Raw genomic sequence first — 20456 nt, forward strand, 5'->3', positions numbered from 1 at the left:
CGTAATGTTTCTGCTTACCTTCATGTCAGTTAGGTGCCGCCTTGTCTTCGCTCGCTCACTCGCTCTCCATTTATTCTCTCTTTCCACGTAACTCTCTCTACAGTCGTTTCTTAGTCTTCTCACACCCTTACACCTGGACTTCAATTGTTTTGTTCCATTAAAACCATGGTGTGACACTATTTACTGCAGCTCCACTGTCCCATTCCTCTGCTCTGGAAGCAGCAGAGTTTCAAGAATTTCCGAAATAAAATCTTTCATGGTAAATTTCTAGTTGTTTTTGCTGTTCTCAAGTCATCTGTGAGTCCCTTTACCTGTACTGTTCTTTTGGTAAGCTTTGATCACCAAACAGAGAAGAAAAGCATGCTGAATTCTGTTTCTTGATTAAAAGTAGGATTTTCTCTGTTTTTTTTTTCAATTGATAAGCAGCCTGGTGTTAGTTTGAGTCACTGTTGGTTAAATTCGAGTTCAGTTACTTTTATGTTGGAAAGGAAGTTGAGGTTTTGGAAAAAGAAACACGAGTTTCGATTGTTTCAGGGATACGAGAAAGGGAGTTTCGATACCGTATTTCCTCTGTTTTCTGAGGGGATACCAAATATGGGTTTTCAGGGTCATTCATGATTAAATTCTGTTTTCTCTGTAATACGTTTTGCTGTTATTTTGATGTAATCAGAGTAGAAATGTTAAGGGAATAAAGAAGGAAGATGCAGCTATGGAGGGACTAGTCCAATTTTGCCACGTCTTTAATGTTTCTTGAAAGAAACTAAGTGGTTCTCTTCTTGGAGTTAGAAAGAGATGAGTGGAAATTTCTTTCTTTCTGTTTTTTCCCTCTGCGGCGACTCTTTTTCTCAGGCCACTAAAGCTGAAGAGCTGAAATTCTTGTCTTTTAGTGTTCAAATTCTTATTAAATAGTTAAGGTGTGACATTTTGTTCATTTCAATTTTGGGTTTTGACAGGTGAATTGTAGGGTAATTTGATTTTGTTGTTGGGATTATAAATTAAAAAAGGATGGCTTACCAGAGGAGGGGATCGGACCTCCAACCGCAGAGGCGTATTCTGCGGACACAGACTGCTGGTAATCTAGGGGAGTCTATGATGGACAGTGAGGTGGTTCCATCATCACTGGTAGAGATTGCACCAATTCTACGTGTTGCCAATGAGGTCGAGCCAACTAATCCCAGGGTCGCTTATCTCTGTGAGTCCATGACCATTTCAATATCCTTGTGTTGGTTGTTACTTATTACACAAATATGTGTATATGACATCTAAGCAATCCATCATCTAAAAACCGTTGGTGGATATCAACTAATTGGCTGTAAGAGCTGAGTGCATGTCTCGATGAATTTGAATACTGAAGGTTGTATGGCTGTTCAGCTGATAATGTTGTACCAACATGGTATGAGAAGAAAATATGAGTTTAAATGCTATTAATTTACTGACTGTTATGCTACACTTCTTAATCTCAAACTAGTGTTTCAGTCTGCACAAGTCATACAGGGATCAAATACTAGTTAAATGTTGTGGTACTAATGCTATCGCCCTCCTTTTTTGTGACTATAGGAAGGATGATAAGTTGTTTAGACATGCTAATGTTTATATGGTTTCCTGAAATTCACTTGTTACAAATTTTGTCTTTTAGTAGATGATTAGTACTGAAAATTTTGAGGCATTTAGAAGGGAATGAATGAAATGTATTTACACCATATTACATACTCTAATGGCCTTGCTGGGGGACTCAGGTCGGTTTTATGCCTTTGAGAAAGCTCACCGTTTGGATCCAACATCAAGTGGACGAGGAGTCCGTCAGTTCAAAACAGCCCTGCTTCAACGTTTGGAAAGGGTAATGTCTAATTTTCATGAAATTGAAATGAAAAAATTGTGTCTAGTTACTCGATGTAACTTTAGAATATTCTAGTGCTTGTATCAGCAAGAGGACTTTGTTATCAGGCTAATCCACCATATTTGGATTACCCAAACATATTCTTGCTGCTTGTCTTCATCTAAAGATGAATGAGCCATTTCTATTCCTACATTTTCCAATTAAGTTTGCCTGAGCAAATTCGTATAATCTGGATATCTTGACAGGAAAATGATACAACATTAGCTGGAAGGACAAAGAGTGATGCTCGAGAAATGCAGAGTTTCTATCAGCACTACTACAGGAAGTATATTCAGGCGTTGCATGCTGCTGATAAAGCTGATCGGTAGGTTATCTGCAGTCGTGGGCATTTATTTCTTAACAGCTAAGTGCAGATTCCTTGCTTAATGCTTCTTTATGATCTCTTTTCTGTCCAGTGCTCGACTCACAAAAGCATACCAAACTGCTGCTGTACTTTTTGAGGTCTTGAAGGCCGTTAATTTGACAGAAGCAGTTGAAGTGGCTGATGAGGTATTCTACTTTCTTTCCTTGTAGATCATAGATAATCTTGATTGTACAGGAAAGTATACTGGCAATTTGCAGAGGAAGTCTTTTCTATGCATCTGCTTGAGGAGGTTTCATCCTGTTAATTGCTTCAGTTCTCCATGTACATTTCTTCTGCAAAAGAAGTGCAAAAGGAAAAGAAAAAGAGAGTCAATTACAATAGTTACTCAACCTGTTAATGACAAGTCCCTTTGCTCACGCCGAAGACAAGTTCCTCAATTCATACTCAAAAAAGAGTTCCTTTAGTCATAACAGATTATGATAGCAGTCTCCACTTTTTCCAGAGATATAGATGCTTCCTATTTCCTTGATCTTACATCTTTCCGACCGTTTATACATCCCTAGTTTTTATGGATGTAGATTTTGGAAGCTCACACAAAGGTTACAGAGAAGACAGCAATTTATGTCCCTTATAATATACTACCCCTGGATCCTGACAGTGCAAGTCAAGCAATTATGGGATATCCTGAGGTTCGTTTCTAGTAATTTCATCAAATTATAGCTAAGGGCCAATATTCGGCATATTTATGGACCTTTTGCATTGTCACAGATTCAAGCTTCAGTTTCCGCACTTCGTAATATTAGAGGACTACCATGGCCTAAGGGTCATAAGAAAAAAGTTGATGAGGATATTTTAGATTGGCTTCAGGTTATGTTTGGTTTTCAGGTAAGTGCTGCTTCTGCTAGAGCTGTATGTGTATATACATGGATGACTGAGAAGTAGGGCATGGCCAAATGGTTGCATATGCGACTTAGAGATGAACAGCATTGCTCATTGCTTCTTGTAATGATTTTATTTGCTGAAGTATTATTCATCTACAGAAGCATAATGTATCAAATCAGCGGGAACACTTAATCTTGTTGCTGGCAAATGTGCACATTCGTCAATTTCCAAAGCCTGATCAGCAGCCCAAAGTACTTCACTTCCATAATTTCACCTAAACTGCCACCCCTCAACTTCTTCTACTTTTTTTTGTGGGATCGCCCGTGTTCTGATGATCTGTCCTGTATGTCTTTGTATTCTAGTTGGATGACGAGGCACTTACAGAAGTTATGAAAAAGCTCTTCAAAAACTACAAGAAATGGTGTAAGTATCTTGGTCGCAAGAGTAGTCTTTGGTAAGTGAATTCACCTCCTCCTCCATAAGTTAATATTCTACACTCTGCTTTTTGTTTGTATCTTTACATTCTTTTGCCTCATTTTGTTGGTTTTTAGACTTCTTATTCCATTATTGTCTCCATTTGCAGGTTGCCGACAATCCAACAAGAAGTGCAGCAAAGGAAGCTGTTATACATGGGCTTATATCTTCTTATCTGGGGGGAGGCTGCAAATTTACGATTTATGCCAGAATGCCTCTGTTATATCTACCATCATGTACGATTACTTTTTTCCCCTGTTTTATAGTGAGATATCCAATCCTTTTTGTCAACTTTGAAGGTCTCGTGTTACTTTTGGCTCTCTTCCTGCCTATTGCAACTAAAATTCTGTAAAGTTTTGCCTTTTCTTGTAACTCTTTTCTGTTATGCACATAAAATTGGAATCTGATTGAGTCCAGAAGAAGCATGTCCAGTTTGTAACGCAAGCACTAAAAGATGCAGTTTTTATATATTTCTCAACGCACGTATGTGTTTCTGGTTCTGTACTAGAGCAATTTCATCTTATATCAATGCTGTACATGATATTTAGATGAAGAACAAGTGCTTATTTGATTCCTTGGTTGTTAGGTTAAAATACTATTCCTCAATATGTTGAGATCTTATTTTAATTGGTCTGGTGAATTTGAGCACAGTCAGTTACAGCATAAAAAGGAATGGTTTTGTATCATCTGCATTTAGTAACCAAACATGGTTTAGTTTGTTTTCGATGCATGATTGGACTGCCTTAACAGCTTAGTTTTCCATATATAGGTGAGCCTGTTATTTGGGTGATCAGAACATGTAGGGCAATAGCTTCAGTTGCAACCCACAAATTCTCCTGCTCTAAAGTCATGTTCTTTTGGTGTGAAGTACAAATTCCCTGGAAAGATGCATAGGGTTGGCTGTAGCTAGTGAGTTTGGATAATTGCTTGATTCTTGACGGAACTGTCTTGTCTGTATAGCCTGATAACATAAATTGTTGTGATGATTTGTCTGCCTGTGATATTCATAAACTCCACTTTTATGGTTAAAGGATTGCGTTTGTTTTGAGAGTATTCTATTCTACTTTACATAGAGAACTGATGCAGATTACGGTCTTCCTATCTTAGCTGCAAGTCAGGTCACTGAGTAGTGTCGAAAAGAAAACTGGTATCGGAGAAGTGAAAGGAATTTACCAATGGCAGCAGAAAAATGGGTATTAAGGATGGTTGTGGCCTTCTTGAATTGCTGAAGTTGTTGGGAGTTTTGTGCTTTGTTGGTAGAAGAGAGAAACACAAAGGATCCAGCCATTAGGGACTAGCGTCAAATATTAGGAAATAAAGAGAGAAGAAGAATAAGAAGGCATTGTAAAATTGAGCATCTGCAGTATCTTGGGGAACATACATATTCACTTTCTGGGCACTGGATTGTTGGAAACCTTGTATGGCTGTGAATTCAAAAGAAAAAGGAAAGGCTGTTCCCAATGAAAAACAAATCTGATCAACTTGTCTACAGTAGCATATGTATTTCAATGCTTGTTGAATGCTTTAGTATCAAGTTGTTAAGGTATTAAATGAACTATGACAAAACTATTATTAGTAATAAATTTGTTGCTTCTCAAAGAACTGCACATCCAAGCTGACATATTTTTCAACTTATTATGCTCAAGTTCTGATTATATTGAATTCAATCAATCTCCTCTATATTAAGTTATTCTGCTGTTTATATTCAGATGGCCTTTGAACTTTATGGTCTGCTTGCTGGAAGTGTTAGTCCTACAACAGGTGAGACTATTAAGCCTGCCTATGGTGGTGATGAAGAGGCTTTCCTGAAGAAAGTCGTAACTCCAATTTATAACACTATAGCTGGGGTAATTGCTTCTTGCTGGCTTCTGAGATTCTAAACTTTCCTGTTTCCATCTTTAGCTTAGGTGGGTTTTGTCTCTTACTGCTTTTTCTGCCACACAGGAAGCTAAAAGGAGCAAAGATGGAAAATCAAAGCATGCTCAATGGAGAAACTACGATGATTTAAATGAGTACTTCTGGTAAGCTTCTTTCGAATAGGAGTCAATGTTTTCCAGTTCAAAAAATGTGCAAACTCAGTAGTGCTTGGCAACAAATTGCAGGTCAGTAAATTGTTTCAGGCTCGGATGGCCAATGCGTGCTGATTCCGACTTCTTCTGTGTTCCTGGTGAAAGGCATCGCAGTGACAAGACTGAGGTATATACTATTTTCTGATTATACTATTCTTACCTCATTATTGTCAGTTACTAGATCCTCTCTTTTCTAATTGACTTTGAAGAGCAAAATTATTATCCTCTATTGGAGGCACAGTTCTTACATTTGGATCACACCAGATAGTTTCTGGTATTAACATTTCACTTCAGGTTTTTTTTTTTTTTTTTTTGTTGATAGGGCTAGACCAAATTTTGTCTTTCAAATATTATATCCTCCTTTTAGCTGCAAAAATAATTGAACTTTTACCTGTCTCTGGAGATTAGGAAAGAAGAAGATAAAATTAGTAATGTTTCTGATAATATGTTAATTGGTTGGTTGAATGGAGCTCTTTTAACGAAATTTCCTATTTAAATATAAATGTGAAGTTACTTGTACGTTGAGTAAACGGAACAAATTCTCGTAAATACTTTGTAAAGTTGTTCTTCCTTCTCTGTATTGCATTGAGTATCCCTTCATAATCTTTGTGAAGCTAACTGTTTTTGTCCAATTTCAAAGTGTCAAATTCTTTCACAACAAAAAATTCTGGATTTTCTTATATGTTGAGGCATACCCAATTTTGACGTCATTAAGCCTATTGGTAGATATTCATACTAAAATGCTCCATATGGTTGAGCCAATTAACTTTTTCATTGCTGAAGACTACAATATTTTAGTCTTTCAGTGATAAAGGCGCAACAGTCAGTTTGGTAAGACAGCAAAACTGGTGCTTAGGTTGCTGACTTCTATTGGATGATAATCTTTCTGAGGATAAGAACTGATAAATGATGAAAGCAGAACAGGAAAATCGATACAATTTACATTTGCATTTCAGAAAACATCAGAAATACAATGTTTGCAATATTCTAATTATGTGAAACTTTGTTCACTGCTTCTCTCTTTCTCTTACCAGAATAATATACCTTTAGCTGTATGTTCACTATTAAAAAGCTTTCTTCTACCTGAAATGATTGATTACCTCTTTCGACTACTTGACCATGTTATTCATGTCATTCTTGTCTTTTGCAGCTTTTTATTAAAAATGATTTTCTTCTTAATCCCTAAATTGTTCATCCAGTTAATTTCTCTTGGACATTTTATCAGTTTCTTAATGAAGATAGTTCACTCGTTATCTGGATATATGACCTAAAGACTTGCTCTTATGTGGATGTGATGCTACCAGGAAAGTGAACGAACTACAGGGGATCGATGGATGGGAAAAATTAATTTTGTTGAGATACGCTCGTTTTGGCACATATTTAGGAGTTTTGATAGGATGTGGAGCTTTTTTATTTTGTGCTTGCAGGTAATCATTTTTTTATGTTGTGAATATATTTAGCTTTTGGCTAGAGTCAGCTTACCTCCTTGAAGTTGACACTTAATCCTTTTCAAACCTATCAAGTTTAAATGGGGTTAAATTTTCCTGTTTCTAATGGTTATATTTGCAATGTCAACCAATACTTATTTAAAATTTGAATGAGAATAAAGATCCATTCACATTATAGCACTTATACCCCCATTGAACCTGCTAATTTAAAAAAAAAAAAAAAGATCCAATGCCTAGCAGGAGATGAAGTGGAATGCAACTGTTGAATGAAAAAGAGAAAAAGAAAACTGGAGAAGCCAGAATTTTACTTCCTTTATGTTTTTTTGTTGAGGACTTCTCATCCTCGAGGTTGTATCACTTGTCTTTGTTTTATAAAATTTGTTCCTCTATCTTGAAAAGAAAATCTATACAACTTAATAACAAAGAAAGAAGGATTATATTCACTCTCTCTTTTCCAGCTCTTCAACATCCCAAGTTTTTCCTTTCTTTCTCATCTTCTGCTGCTATTCATCAACTTCTTGACACACTTGACCTATGGCAATAAAACAAGGACCAGGTTACTTACTTCTCAAGTTGTAGTTCCATTATGCTGACCAGCAACTTGTTGGGAGCAGGGGCAAAAAAGCCTGCCCAACCTAGTAAAGTGGTGGGCAACCGAACGAGTATGGCAGTTAGGGGGTGGTCAGAAGCATACCCCAAGCAGCCTCCTGTGAGCCCAAAAAGCGCCCAGGGGGGGGGGGGGCGCTGGGGAGATACTGGCTGCCCTCCAAAGAGATAATACAGCTCTAGAAGGATATTGTGGAGGTTTCCCTACACTTTAAGAGTACTTATAGAAAATCCCTGAGAACCTTCTGGAAGAGCATCATCAGAAAACTTATAATTGGCCCGTTTTACTTGGAGTTGTAATTAAGTGTCTCAGTAATCTGTTTGTTTTTCCTTTACCTTTTTTTTTGTTTGCTATTCCCCCAAGTATAACACCTATTATGTCATTAACACAGGCTATGATCATCGTTGCTTGGAATGGCTCAGGCGATCTTGGTTCTGTATTTGAGGCAAATGTATTCAAGAAAGTCTTGAGCATTTTCATAAGTGCTGCAATACTGAAACTTATCCAAGGTGAATGGATATCATAATCTCGTTCTGTTAGATTACATTTTTGTGATGTCTTAATGCTCTATATGTCAACTAATAGTGACATGTGCAGTCTTTCATGTTCTTTGTTGTTAACATTTTTGCTTGTTCAGTTATTTCTTGATACGTTATTTTCAAGATATTCATGCGTATACTGGATATGCTTAACCTTGTTAAAAATTCACATTGCTACTGTAAATGTAATCCTGGGAAAGGATTAGGATTTTGACAATCACACCAAATGAATCAGCAAGGTCAGCAAAAATAGTGTTCTTATCTGGTTTATGGTGCTGTACTTTTGGTCCACAATGCATAAAACCGAAAATGACTGCTTAAGTTTTGTAGGAAAGAGGAGGTCATTGTGTGTCTACATTTTTCTGTATGCCACGTATGCTGCACAAGATTGTATTTAATGTATGGCTTCTTTTTCATCATATATTCAGCTGTTCTGGATGTAATTATGAGTTGGAAAGCATGGCACAACATGTCACCACATGTGAAGCTAAGATATGTATTAAAGGTGGTTTCTGCAGCTGCTTGGGTGATTGTTTTGCCAGTCACTTATGCATATAGTTGGAAAAACACTGCTGGAATTGCGATGACCATTAGGAATTGGTTTGGAAATGGTGCAAGTTCCCCTTCTTTCTTTATTATTGCAAGTCTGATATATTTGTCTCCCAACATGCTCTCTGGATTATTGTTTCTGTTTCCCTTCATCCGCCGGAATCTTGAGAGGTCGGATTATAAAATCTTCAGGCTCATTATGTGGTGGTCTCAGGTATATAAGCTCATGCATTTCTCCTGTATTTTAAGCTTCAGATATTTTTTCTGATTCTTAAAGTCATCTTGTCATGCAATCAATTTCCTTTGCTTGAACAATGCAGCCTCGACTCTTTGTTGGCAGGGGGATGCAAGAGAGTACATTTTCTCTTTTCAAGTAAACTTTCTGAGCTTTTCTCATTGCCTGGGAAGATTTATGTATGATGTATCCTGATCACTATTAATAATCATCTATCCCAGATACACTCTATTTTGGGTTCTCCTATTAGCAGCCAAGCTGGCATTCAGTTTCTTTATAGAGGTGATGCCACGAATCCTCTTTGTTTACCATGATTGCATCTCACAGAAAGTAAATGAAGCTACACTTTTAGCATGCTTTAAATATAATATTAATCCCAGTATTAAATCAGTAGTCTAGTCATGTCACGAAAAATTTCTGTCTCTTGGCGTTCCACATGATTGATTGATTATATCATAGGTATGATCGTGAAAATGGATTCTTCCACAGTTCGTAAAATACCTATAAAGTCAATGGCTGTGGATAAGATTTATGTAGGAGAGAAGTGTATACTTTGTATTTTTAAATTACCACCAAAAAGCAGAAAAGACTTTTGTATTCAGATTCTTCTTTGTTCTTGGTCTTCATGGTGCTGGATTAAAAGGTGGGTTTGAACCTAGCAAGACTTGATGCATAATAAGCTGTCATTATACTCTATCAAACAGAATCCTTTATTAACTGGGTGTAACTTGACCTTTAGCCGCATGCATCCCTTATCTGTTCTTTTAGTCTTATCCTTTTTTTCCCTGACTAGCACCATTTAGTTTCTTGTCCATCAATTCACATTTGAGAATCGATCAGTTTCCTTGTGTCAATAATCCTGTGATATATAGTATGATTTGGACAAATTGACTCTGCAAATAGAAATTAAGATAATTTGGAGGTGTAAGGGCTGCGGTGGACCAAATTAATGACATAGTGTTTCAGGTAGATTTGTAGCTGAGACCACCATTCTGCCATGACTGCTTTATGTTACACAAAGTTCTTTGTTCAAGGAAATTAATCTGGAGGTCAGTTATCAGCCTAGATGTAAAAGATAGGCTTGACAGATTTTTATTGCAGATAAAGCCTCTCGTAAATCCGACAAAAGAAATAATGAAGGTTCACATATCACGTTATGCGTGGCATGAGTTCTTCCCTCGAGGTATCCAATTATGTAAATCTCCCTTAGAGATGTTGTGTAAATGTAAAATTGCTATTCCTCTAAATGTCTATTTATGATCATTTTACAGCAAATAAAAATATAGGAGTGGTGATTGCACTCTGGGCTCCTATCATTCTAGTAAGTTCCTGGTCATAATAATACTAATTTTTTGCAGTTCCTAATGAGATAAGTTGTCCTCATTCTGATCTTCTCTCTTGTTGCTTTATGTCTTGCTTTCTTCATCTTTCCTTTTCTTTTTACAAAATGCAGTTTCATTTTGTTCCCAGGTCTATTTCATGGATATACAGATCTGGTATGCTATTTTCTCCACAATATTTGGCGGCATATATGGAGCTTTTCGGCGTCTAGGAGAGGTTGGTTAAACTTCTCATACTCTTAGTTTCAGTCTCTTTTTTTTTTTTTGGGGGGGGGGGGGGATAGTAAGGGGGGGAATGAGAGCAGTTTTTTGTTCCTCTAATCTTAGGAGGAATCAGCATTAGGTTGGTAACCTTGGCCACTTGGTACATGGACTGAATTTCGTGCTATTGAATATCAAAGATATATTTGTTGTGAAAAGACTGAATAATTACCCCTTAATCAGATCTTTTAATCAGATCTTTTGCTTAGTTGATACACAATAACTGGTCCAAACAATGAGTTGCTTAGGTACATGTTGTAGCAAACCAGAGGGGCTGGTAAATCTAGCAGGTGACTTTTTAGAATTCCTACAAGGAAGCAATATTGGTATTTGTTATAAGGGTAAAGAATGCATTTTATCACTCTGTGGTTCAATTAAGCATTTTGCATTGCTTTATTATTGATTCATTGATTCTCTGTTTCTCAGTATCAGTTGAGCTTCATTTTAAGGGAAATTGGTAATTTGAAAGTATCAGTCTCTCTATGTTTTTGAAATGACCATATTGCATTTTTTTCTGTAGAGTTCAATCATTTCTTTGAGACATAGCATGTTACACACTGTGCTCTTGCTTTCATTAATTTCCAAAACCTCCATGAATTGTTTTTGGGTTTGCTTCATAAGACTGGTAGAGGCCTACTATAGCTTGTTGTCTTGTCACCTAGAGTTTGGGAAGGTAGAACAAGGAGGAGGAAGGAAAAGATAGCAAAGAAAAGAGAAAGGGGAAAGAAAGAGAGAAATGATGATCTGAAAAAAATTCATTTAAAAAATTGCCTGCAACTAATGTGGCACTTTTTGTAACTTGATGTGCTACTTGGACTGAATGGCAAGATATCACGTGTTTCTAATGTTGAGTGGCTGAAGTGTGACTTTGAACAGTTAAATTGCCTGGAATAGTACGTTTGAAAAAGTTTATTGACCATCACAGTAATCTAAATTATTCTTTTTTGTTCTTTAGGAGATCAGATGCTTTTTGATATTTAGCTTATGAATTTGGAACATATCTTCTGTCAGATAAGAACCTTAGGAATGCTGAGGTCTCGCTTCCAGTCATTGCCTGGTGCTTTTAATGCCTGCTTAATTCCTGTGGAGAAGGGTAAAAAACCTAAGAAGGGACTGAAGGCAACATTTTCTCGGAAATTTGATGAGGTTCATATTAGTAAAATAACTTGCTATACTATGTCAGATTTGCTGTTACTTTCTTTTTGTTGGTTTCTCAAAAGTTGTTGGTAACATTTGTGTACATATTGTTGCCTTCAGATCCCATCCAGTAAAGAGAAGGAAGCAGCAAGGTTTGCTCAGATGTGGAATAAAATCATTGAAAGCTTCAGAGAGGAGGATCTAATAAATAATAGGTATTTGATGATGCTATGCTGGTAGTATTTTTCCATTTCATGAAAGCCTGAATAAATCATTTTGGAGTCATTCAATAGGGAAATGAACCTGTTGCTTGTGCCTTACTGGGCAGATCGTGATTTAAATCTCATCCAGTGGCCTCCATTTTTACTAGCTAGCAAGGTATTGTGGCACCTGAATGTCTTTCTTTTATCTCCTGGGAGAAATATGTTCATCTATCTATTTCTACATATAGCTTCCTATTGCACTGGATATGGCTAAAGATTGTGCTGGGAAAGACCGTGTCCGTGAGCTGAACAAGAGACTGACTTTAGATGTTTACATGCGCTGTGCAATTCGTGAATGCTATCTTTCATGTAAAAGCATCATCAATTCTTTGGTTGTGGGTGAACGTGAAAAAGTGTAAGTTTTACATTAGAAAAATGGAGTTCAAAAATGGAAGTTAGAATTCCGCCTTTTTTAGTTCCTTCTGTATTTACTCAATGTTTCTTACGTTCAGGGTCCTAAATGAGATTTTCTCCAAAGCTGATGAACACGTAGAGAAAGGTGATCTAACAGTAGAATTTCAAATGGGTGCCCTTCCTAGCCTTTATGAGCAATTTGTACAGCTTATCGAATACCTGGTACTTAAAATTGCACACACTTTTTGAGTTGCATCTATTATTGGATTATCTTGAGACATACTGAGAAATTTGTGAACAATACAGAAAGAGAATAAAAAAGAGGACAAGGATCAAGTAGTAATTGTGTTGCTCAACATGTTTGAGGTTGTGACCAGGGACATAATGGAAGACTCAATTCCTAGGTAAATTATAAGCATCTGATTTCTTCTGCATATTTGCTTGATAAGATAGTCCACATTTTCTGATTAATCCAGTTCTACAGTATTCTAGACTCTAGTCATGGTGGCTCTTACAGCATGCATGAGGCAATGACGCCTATTGATAAACAATATCAATTTTTTGGCACACTGAGGTTCCCAGTGACAGAAGAAACAGATGCATGGAAAGAGAAGGTAAATTCTGCCAGTGGTGCATGACATTTGGACATTTTGATGTGTAATTTTCTGCTTATTTTGCAATAATTATAGTTGCATGTAGGATTGGTGATCTAGACTCATTAGGGGTTTGTACAACTGAAAAGAATTGTCATCTTTAATGAATGGCTCATTTTCTCGATTCCTTGCTTAACATTTTGCAGTATTTTTTATAAATTTTTTAATACTAACTTGTAATTTCATTAGAATATAACTGGCAAGTGTACTTGTATAGAGGTCAAAACCTCAGTATGACATCATGAGCCAACAAAACTATTTAAATCTTCTGTACAAAATAAGAAAAAAAAACCACTGCATGACCTAAGTATGCATGCTCAATCTTTGTTAATGTGGCAAAAGAAAGGAAGATCAATTTTGAGAGACCAATCTGAATTTACCATTCTTTTCAGATACAAAGGCTACATTTGCTGCTTACTGTCAAGGAGTCAGCAATGGATGTGCCCTCTAATCTAGAAGCTCGGAGGCGTATCTCTTTCTTCTCAAATTCATTGTTTATGGATATGCCTGATGCTCCCAAAGTTCGGAACATGCTTTCCTTTTCGTAAGTTCAGATTAACTATTATAGATATTCCCACATTGAAGAGCATGTCTTAGGAATGGAGCTTAGTTACATCATTGTCTCATAGGTCTAAGAGCTAAGGATTTCATTTATGGTGCTTGAGATAGTTGTTGCTTACATACATACCCTCATATGCCTGTGCATGTGTATTAGAGTAATGTCAGCAGATATAAGCTTTGCAAATAGGACATTGATTTTGTTATATAAGTCTACATTCCGCTATGGCTCACAACAATCTGCTGTCTTTTTTGACAAGTGGTAATTAAAAAAAATTAAATGTTTAATGCTTACAATTTATAGTGCAAGGCATGCAGGTATTCGCTGTATTGTGTTTACCAGAAACATAATTATTGATCTTCTAATTTTACATTTGTTTCTTAACATGTCATCACCAGGACCATGTAATACCTTAAACTTTGTTTTATTTGCGCACTCTGTCATGTTCTGATTTTTATCCAATGGTCTGAACAGTTTGTTAGGACCATGGTTTCTGTTCTTATTGTACATCAAAGTGCTTCTTGTTACAATATGCACTATAACTAGGACTATCAATGTCAGATCTCTATTCTGCTGGAGGTAGAGTTCATATTCTGAGTAGATTATGATTTTTGCACCTTCATTTAATTATTCGGCCTCAAATTATTTACCTTCTATGATGGCCACTATGCTCCTAATTTCTGTTAGTTGTCTTACTAGTATAAAGTAAATCCTGTTTTTGAGCGCATTTCTGAAAGGAAGTATTTCAGCTGCTGCAAAGTTGTGCTTCTTCTAGATAAGCACTATTGTTTGCTTATTAATTTCACAATCAAATGTTGGTTGAGTGTGGTATTCTCATAGACATATGGATCCTTACACCTTTTAGGGAATGCATGTGGGAACTGACATCTTCTAAGCTGAAAGTTTTAACCTTCTGGAGGTACAAACATCTGTTTTTTGTCCTTTCAGCAAATCTTTTGGGAAGATCCTGTCCATAAAGCTTCAAACTGTTTATGTGGATCATAGTATGCTTGTCAATTTTCATATATTGCAAATCCTGAAGTTTCATGAAAAATTGATATTATGACCCTTCCTATGCCTATCGCGCGGAATGGAACTTGATTGTAACTGTTGACTAGACGAACGTATCTAGGGAGGATTCCTTCGACTTGAAATGATCTTCTTTCTTTTGCATCTAAGTTGGCTTGCTTTTATTACTTTGCAGTACCTTAACTCCTTACTACAATGAGGAGGTTCTCTTCTCTATAAATTCGCTGAAGAAACCTAATGAAGATGGTGTTTCAATACTTTTCTATCTGCAAAAGATTTATCCAGGTAAAATATTTTCATTTTTTGGCCCATAATTGTCCTTGCACACCCTTGCATGGCATTTGAATGGAATTTGCCAGAGCGAACCATAAGAAATTTGTTACAGATGAATGGGACAATTTTCTTGAGAGAGTTGATTGCAGCAGTGAAGAGGATCTCATGGGAAATGTAAAATTGGAAGAAGAACTCCGTCTATGGGCATCTTACAGAGGCCAGACATTAACAAAAACTGGTAAAGAATTTATTTTGTGCTTATGCCATCATTTGAAGAGCATGCATAAAGGACTTACAGCTTGATATTTTATGTGCTTGCTTTTTACCTTTCCACAATTTCCCCTCCATTTTCTGCTGCTGGATTGATCAAGTGCGGGGCATGATGTACTACCGGCAAGCTTTGGAACTTCAGGCGTTTCTTGATATGGCGAAAGATGAAGGTGTCTAGAGAAATTTAATTCTCCTGTTTGTCACTGTAATTCGAGTACTGATGATTTTAGTTATTGGATTCCTTTAGAACTGTTGAAAGGCTACAAAGCTGTTGTATCAAATACTGAGGAGCAGTTGAGGAATGAGAGGTCCTTGCTAGTTCAATGTCAAGCAGTTGCAGACATGAAGTTCACATATGTGGTTTCCTGTCAACAGTATGGCATTCAAAAGCGATCCGGTGATCCTCATGCAGCTGATATTTTAAGGCTTATGACAAAGTAGGTTGATGAAATGGTTTTCCTTTGAATTTTAGTTGGCAATGGTCACTTGCATTTACCTAATATTTTCTGGTAGATATCCCTCGATTCGTGTTGCTTACATTGATGAGGTTGAGGAACCTAGCAAAGATAAAACCAAAAAGACGGTAGAGAAGGTTTATTATTCAGCTCTTGTCAAGGCTATGCCGAAGTCGGTTGACTCTTCTGAACCAGATCAAAATTTAGATCAGGTATTTATTGTAAATTCACAAGACATCGATTTGAATTCCCAGGTACAGTAAAAATTTTGTTGTATTTGCTATTTAAGACTCCTGATCTGTAGTTTTGAGTTTTTCAGCATTAGTTGATATCAATCTTGTGATGCCAATATGAAGTCCATTTTAATTAGTTATGTTCATGATTCTTGTCAATGGTGTTATATCCTTATTTTGTAATATTGCATTTTCTGGTGAAATATGTTGTAGATCATGGTGAAGCTTAATTCTTTGTGATTTTACTCTTGAATATTTGACTGCATTTTTTAGTGCTTTGAATTAGATCGCATTTGCAAGATCTTATATAATTTATACAGGTTTATGGTGATGTGACCAAATGGTACCATTTAGATTCATCGCAATTTCATACATGTAAACCTCTTATTTTTGGCTGTATCATAATCTCTTGTCAGGTTATATATCGAATTAAACTGCCAGGGCCAGCACTAATGGGTGAAGGAAAACCAGAAAACCAGAACCATGCAATTGTCTTCACACGTGGAGAAGGATTGCAAACCATAGATATGAACCAGGTATTTACCAGGAAATTGACATGTGTGCTAAGATTTTTGGTATTGTATGAAAGGCTCCTTATTGTCTCATGTATAGGATAATTACATGGAAGAGGCCTTCAAGATGAGAAATTTATTGCAAGAGTTTCTTATAAAGCATGGCGTGAGCACTCCAACAATACTGGGACTTAGGGAGCACATTTTCACGGGCAGGTATTTATACAGTTGTTAATGTACCTGAATTATGGTCTTCATGCTACCATGAAATAGATTTGTAATGGTGTGATAATTACAGACTTTTAATTGCTATCTTTTGTATTCTCCTTTCTAGTTTTCAGCCTCTGAATTTATCTATGACTTTTTATCTCTGCAGTGTTTCTTCGCTTGCATGGTTCATGTCAAATCAGGAAACGAGCTTTGTCACAATTGGTCAAAGATTGTTGGCCAATCCATTAAAGTAAGTCACCTGGATGCAGTCTCCAAAATTTATTCGTGAAGTATGCAAAGTTGTCAATCTGAAACTTAGATAAGTATCTCGTTCCTCATAAATTATGTTAGCTGGGGATTTTACTTCTAGTTGTCTCATGAATACTGGTGTTTGTAGAAGTGATCAAGAATGTGACACAGTAGGATCTTGGAACTTCAGACAATCTGGATAAACCACAGTTTTACTTGCAGTTCTGGGAGGATGGGCTCTAAAGATTTGATTGAGGGATTAAATGGAACCAAAAGGCAATTTTAGCTAAGCATCCAGTGGGTTTTTTTTTTTTTTTGGGGGGGGGGGGGGGTGGGTTGAAGGAGTCAGTGTAATTGTTTCATAGTCATTTGAGCTTTCTTGTAAGTTCTGCTTGATTACCTGCATAATTAATTGGTACAAAAAAGTTAAGCTCTTATCTCTAATAGATGGTTATCTTTGTAGAACTAATTAACAATAGTATCCAGAAAATGTGTGGCTTGGTCATTAAGTTATTGCTAATATCAATTATCTTCTTTTTCTGTTTGTTTGTCTTGTTCATTGAGTTTCCAGGGTTCGTTTCCATTATGGCCATCCCGATGTATTTGATAGATTGTTTCACCTAACTAGAGGTGGCATTAGCAAGGCTTCCAAAACTATCAACTTAAGCGAGGACATATTTGCAGGCATTCTCACATCTCTGAAAGTTTCCTAATTATGTAGTTTTGTTGGATTCTGGATTTTGATATTTTAACACTTTATTTTTCCTGCTTATCTAGGTTTTAATTCTACGCTCCGTGGTGGCAATGTCACTCACCATGAATACATACAAGTGGGTAAAGGTAGGGATGTGGGCCTTAATCAAATTGCACTCTTTGAGGCAAAGATAGCTAATGGCAATGGCGAGCAGACAATGAGTCGTGATGTTTACAGGCTAGGTCACCGGTTTGATTTCTTCCGCATGTTGTCATGTTACGCAACCACTGTTGGGTTTTATATTAGTACCTTGGTATTCAACCTATCTTTTTGATCTACTTGATAATATTATACCAATGGAAAAGTTATTTATTTATTTATTTGTTTTTATCTCTCTGGATTAATACTTTAAATATCTTGGTCTTCTTTGCAGATAACTGTTATTATAGTCTATGTATTTCTCTATGGTCGTCTGTATCTTGTCCTTAGTGGTCTTGAAGAGCAATTGAGCAACCATCCTGCAATTCGTGACAATAAACCTCTTCAAGTAGCTCTAGCTTCACAGTCTTTTGTGCAAATTGGACTTCTAATGGCTTTACCTATGATGATGGAGATTGGTCTTGAAAGGGGTTTCCGAACTGCATTAACTGATTTTGTACTTATGCAACTACAACTTGCTCCTGTATTTTTCACATTTTCTCTTGGAACTAGAACCCATTATTATGGGAGAACATTGCTTCATGGTGGTGCACAATACAGAGCTACAGGTCGAGGATTTGTTGTGTTTCATGCTAGGTTTGCAGACAACTATAGATTTTACTCTAGGACTCATTTTGTCAAGGGAATTGAACTGATGATTCTGCTACTTGTATATCACATATTTGGTAAAGCATACCGAGGTGTTGTCGCATACGTACTGATAACAGTATCAATTTGGTTCTTAGTTGGAACATGGCTTTTTGCTCCTTTCCTCTTCAACCCTTCTGGATTTGAGTGGCAAAAGATTGTTGATGATTGGAATGACTGGAATAAGTGGATAAACAACCGCGGTGGTATTGGTGTGCCACCAGAAAAGAGTTGGGAATCATGGTGGGAGAAAGAACAGGAGCATCTTCATCATTCTGGGAAGCGTGGTATAATAGTGGAAATACTGCTGTCTCTGCGCTTCTTCATTTATCAGTATGGTCTTATTTATCACATTTCAATTACAAAGGATCACAGAAGCTTTCTGGTATTTGATTATTTGCACTTCGTACTACATCCTTATGACAAAGTTGTTAACCTCTTTGACTGAACTAGCCTTTAACTGAATTTATTTTATTGCTGTTTCTGTTTCCAGGTTTATGGTATTTCATGGCTTGTGATTTTCTTCATATTGCTATTGCTGAAGGTGAGCTCAGTCAAGATTTTAATCGTTTATATTTTTTTTACAAGCTTGTCCAGTATTATATATTATTTTTCAGATGGTCTTATAAACTAAAGAAATTAGAAAGAAGAAGAAAGTTTTGCAGCATAAGAGGCTTTCTGCTATGTTCTAGTGTGAGATGAACTTGTATGGCATAGTTCCCTACTTTTGTTTCTTTGATGCTCCAACTGGGGTATCCGGGGAATAACTCTGTAACTGCTGGTAGTTTTTTATATCACACACAAACAATCAAGTAATCGTGTCTGCTGAATATAGGTTTCGTAAGTTTTTATAATAATGATTGACAGAAAACCATGCTCTACAAAGGACGGAAATTTCAAACATTTTAGAGATGTTTCCAGTATAATGGCTTTTGTGTGCTTGGGTTTCAAACTGATGATTAGTTTCTGCTTGATAAGGATTTGTAAAATGACCTTGTACTTGTCTTTCATTTCTGGTTTAATCTTTGCAGGCTATATCATTTGGAAGAAAGCGACTAAGTGCTGATTTTCAACTTGTGTTTCGATTAATCAAAGGCCTCATATTCCTTTCGTTGGTTGCAATCCTGATTATATTAATTGCACTTCCTCACTTGACATTTCGGGATATTATAGTTTGCATCCTTGCATTTATGCCAACTGGATGGGGATTACTTTTGGTGAGTGAAATCTTTCCTAAGTCTGATATTTCAATTTTTTTTTTCCCTATTGATTTGGATCCCTATTTCAATTGCATTTAAGTAAATTTCAGAGGAGTTGACTAGTATTTCCACATTAGGTTTGTGATTTTCCATAACCATATCCAACACTTATGTCTTCTATGGTTCTGATTTTTCACCCTCTGCTACACCTGAAACAAAAATCAGATTGCTCAAGCTTTGAGGCCTTGGGTTCAACGAGCTGGGATATGGGGATCAATCCGGACGCTTTCACGGGGTTACGAAATGTTAATGGGCTTGCTGCTGTTCACACCCGTCGCCTTCTTGGCATGGTTCCCTTTTGTCTCGGAGTTCCAGACACGAATGTTATTCAACCAGGCGTTTAGCAGGGGTCTGCAGATTTCTCGTATCCTTGGTGGTCCAAAGAAAGATAGATCCTCGAGCAACAAGGAGTAATCGAGTTGGAAAACAAGGTAAACTGGTGTAAATATTTTTTAATGCAAAATGCTCCAGGTAAACAAGGACCCTGCTGGTAGATTTCGTCGAGGATGCAGTGCAGAAATGGCGTGCTTTAGTAAATGCAGCTGCTCTATTTGTATAGCTTTTCGAATGCTGCATTAAGGCGCACAAGCAACAGATGCACAGTAGTTCAAAAGTTGTAGCAACTTTGATCAGATGAATGGTATCATAGTAGCAGAAACAAAATGCCCATTAACACATCAATGGCTTCGAGAATAATTTAGCAGGAATTACATCGCCTTCTGTCAGGACACCTAATCAAACAACCAAGCTAATTTCTTTTGCAGTTTTCAAATGAGCAAGGCAACTAACCAGAGAGGAAACACGATTTATAGGACTCGTATTGTTGAAATACGCGAGACTGGGAGGAGTTACAAA

General features: G+C 36.8%; 1 protein-coding gene across 1 annotated transcript; it reads left to right on the plus strand.

The window, feature by feature from the left end:
* The first annotated feature begins 40 nt into the window (after positions 1–40).
* On the plus strand, positions 41–20329 carry LOC113760424 (callose synthase 2-like). Its single transcript, XM_027302990.1, has 43 exons — positions 41–259; positions 954–1192; positions 1737–1837; positions 2083–2201; positions 2293–2386; positions 2780–2890; positions 2970–3086; positions 3242–3334; positions 3446–3537; positions 3667–3793; positions 5267–5404; positions 5502–5578; positions 5660–5753; positions 6931–7053; positions 8073–8190; positions 8649–8983; positions 9090–9142; positions 9226–9286; positions 10106–10187; positions 10276–10325; positions 10475–10561; positions 11617–11751; positions 11863–11957; positions 12036–12120; positions 12194–12360; positions 12458–12581; positions 12666–12763; positions 12844–12973; positions 13405–13556; positions 14776–14885; positions 14986–15111; positions 15245–15313; positions 15391–15580; positions 15657–15810; positions 16248–16367; positions 16444–16559; positions 16720–16803; positions 17374–17486; positions 17580–17809; positions 17930–18727; positions 18836–18886; positions 19374–19559; positions 19767–20329. The coding sequence occupies exons 2-43, from the start codon at positions 1006–1008 to the stop codon at positions 20013–20015; spliced, it is 5841 nt and encodes a 1946-aa protein (XP_027158791.1). The 5' UTR covers positions 41–259; positions 954–1005; the 3' UTR covers positions 20016–20329.
* The last annotated feature ends 127 nt before the right edge of the window (positions 20330–20456 follow it).

This window comes from Coffea eugenioides, chromosome 2 (assembly GCF_003713205.1).
Source record: "Coffea eugenioides isolate CCC68of chromosome 2, Ceug_1.0, whole genome shotgun sequence".
Taxonomy (NCBI): domain Eukaryota; kingdom Viridiplantae; phylum Streptophyta; class Magnoliopsida; order Gentianales; family Rubiaceae; genus Coffea; species Coffea eugenioides.

Coding starts and splice junctions, on each gene's coding strand:
- LOC113760424 (XM_027302990.1), top strand. CDS start 1,006: ATGGCTTACCAGAGGAGGGGATCGGACCTCCAACCGCAGAGGCGTATT. Junction 14,886..14,985: donor TCTGCAAAAGATTTATCCAG/GTAAAATATTTT, acceptor AATTTGTTACAG/ATGAATGGGACAATTTTCTT. Junction 15,314..15,390: donor TGATATGGCGAAAGATGAAG/GTGTCTAGAGAA, acceptor GGATTCCTTTAG/AACTGTTGAAAGGCTACAAA.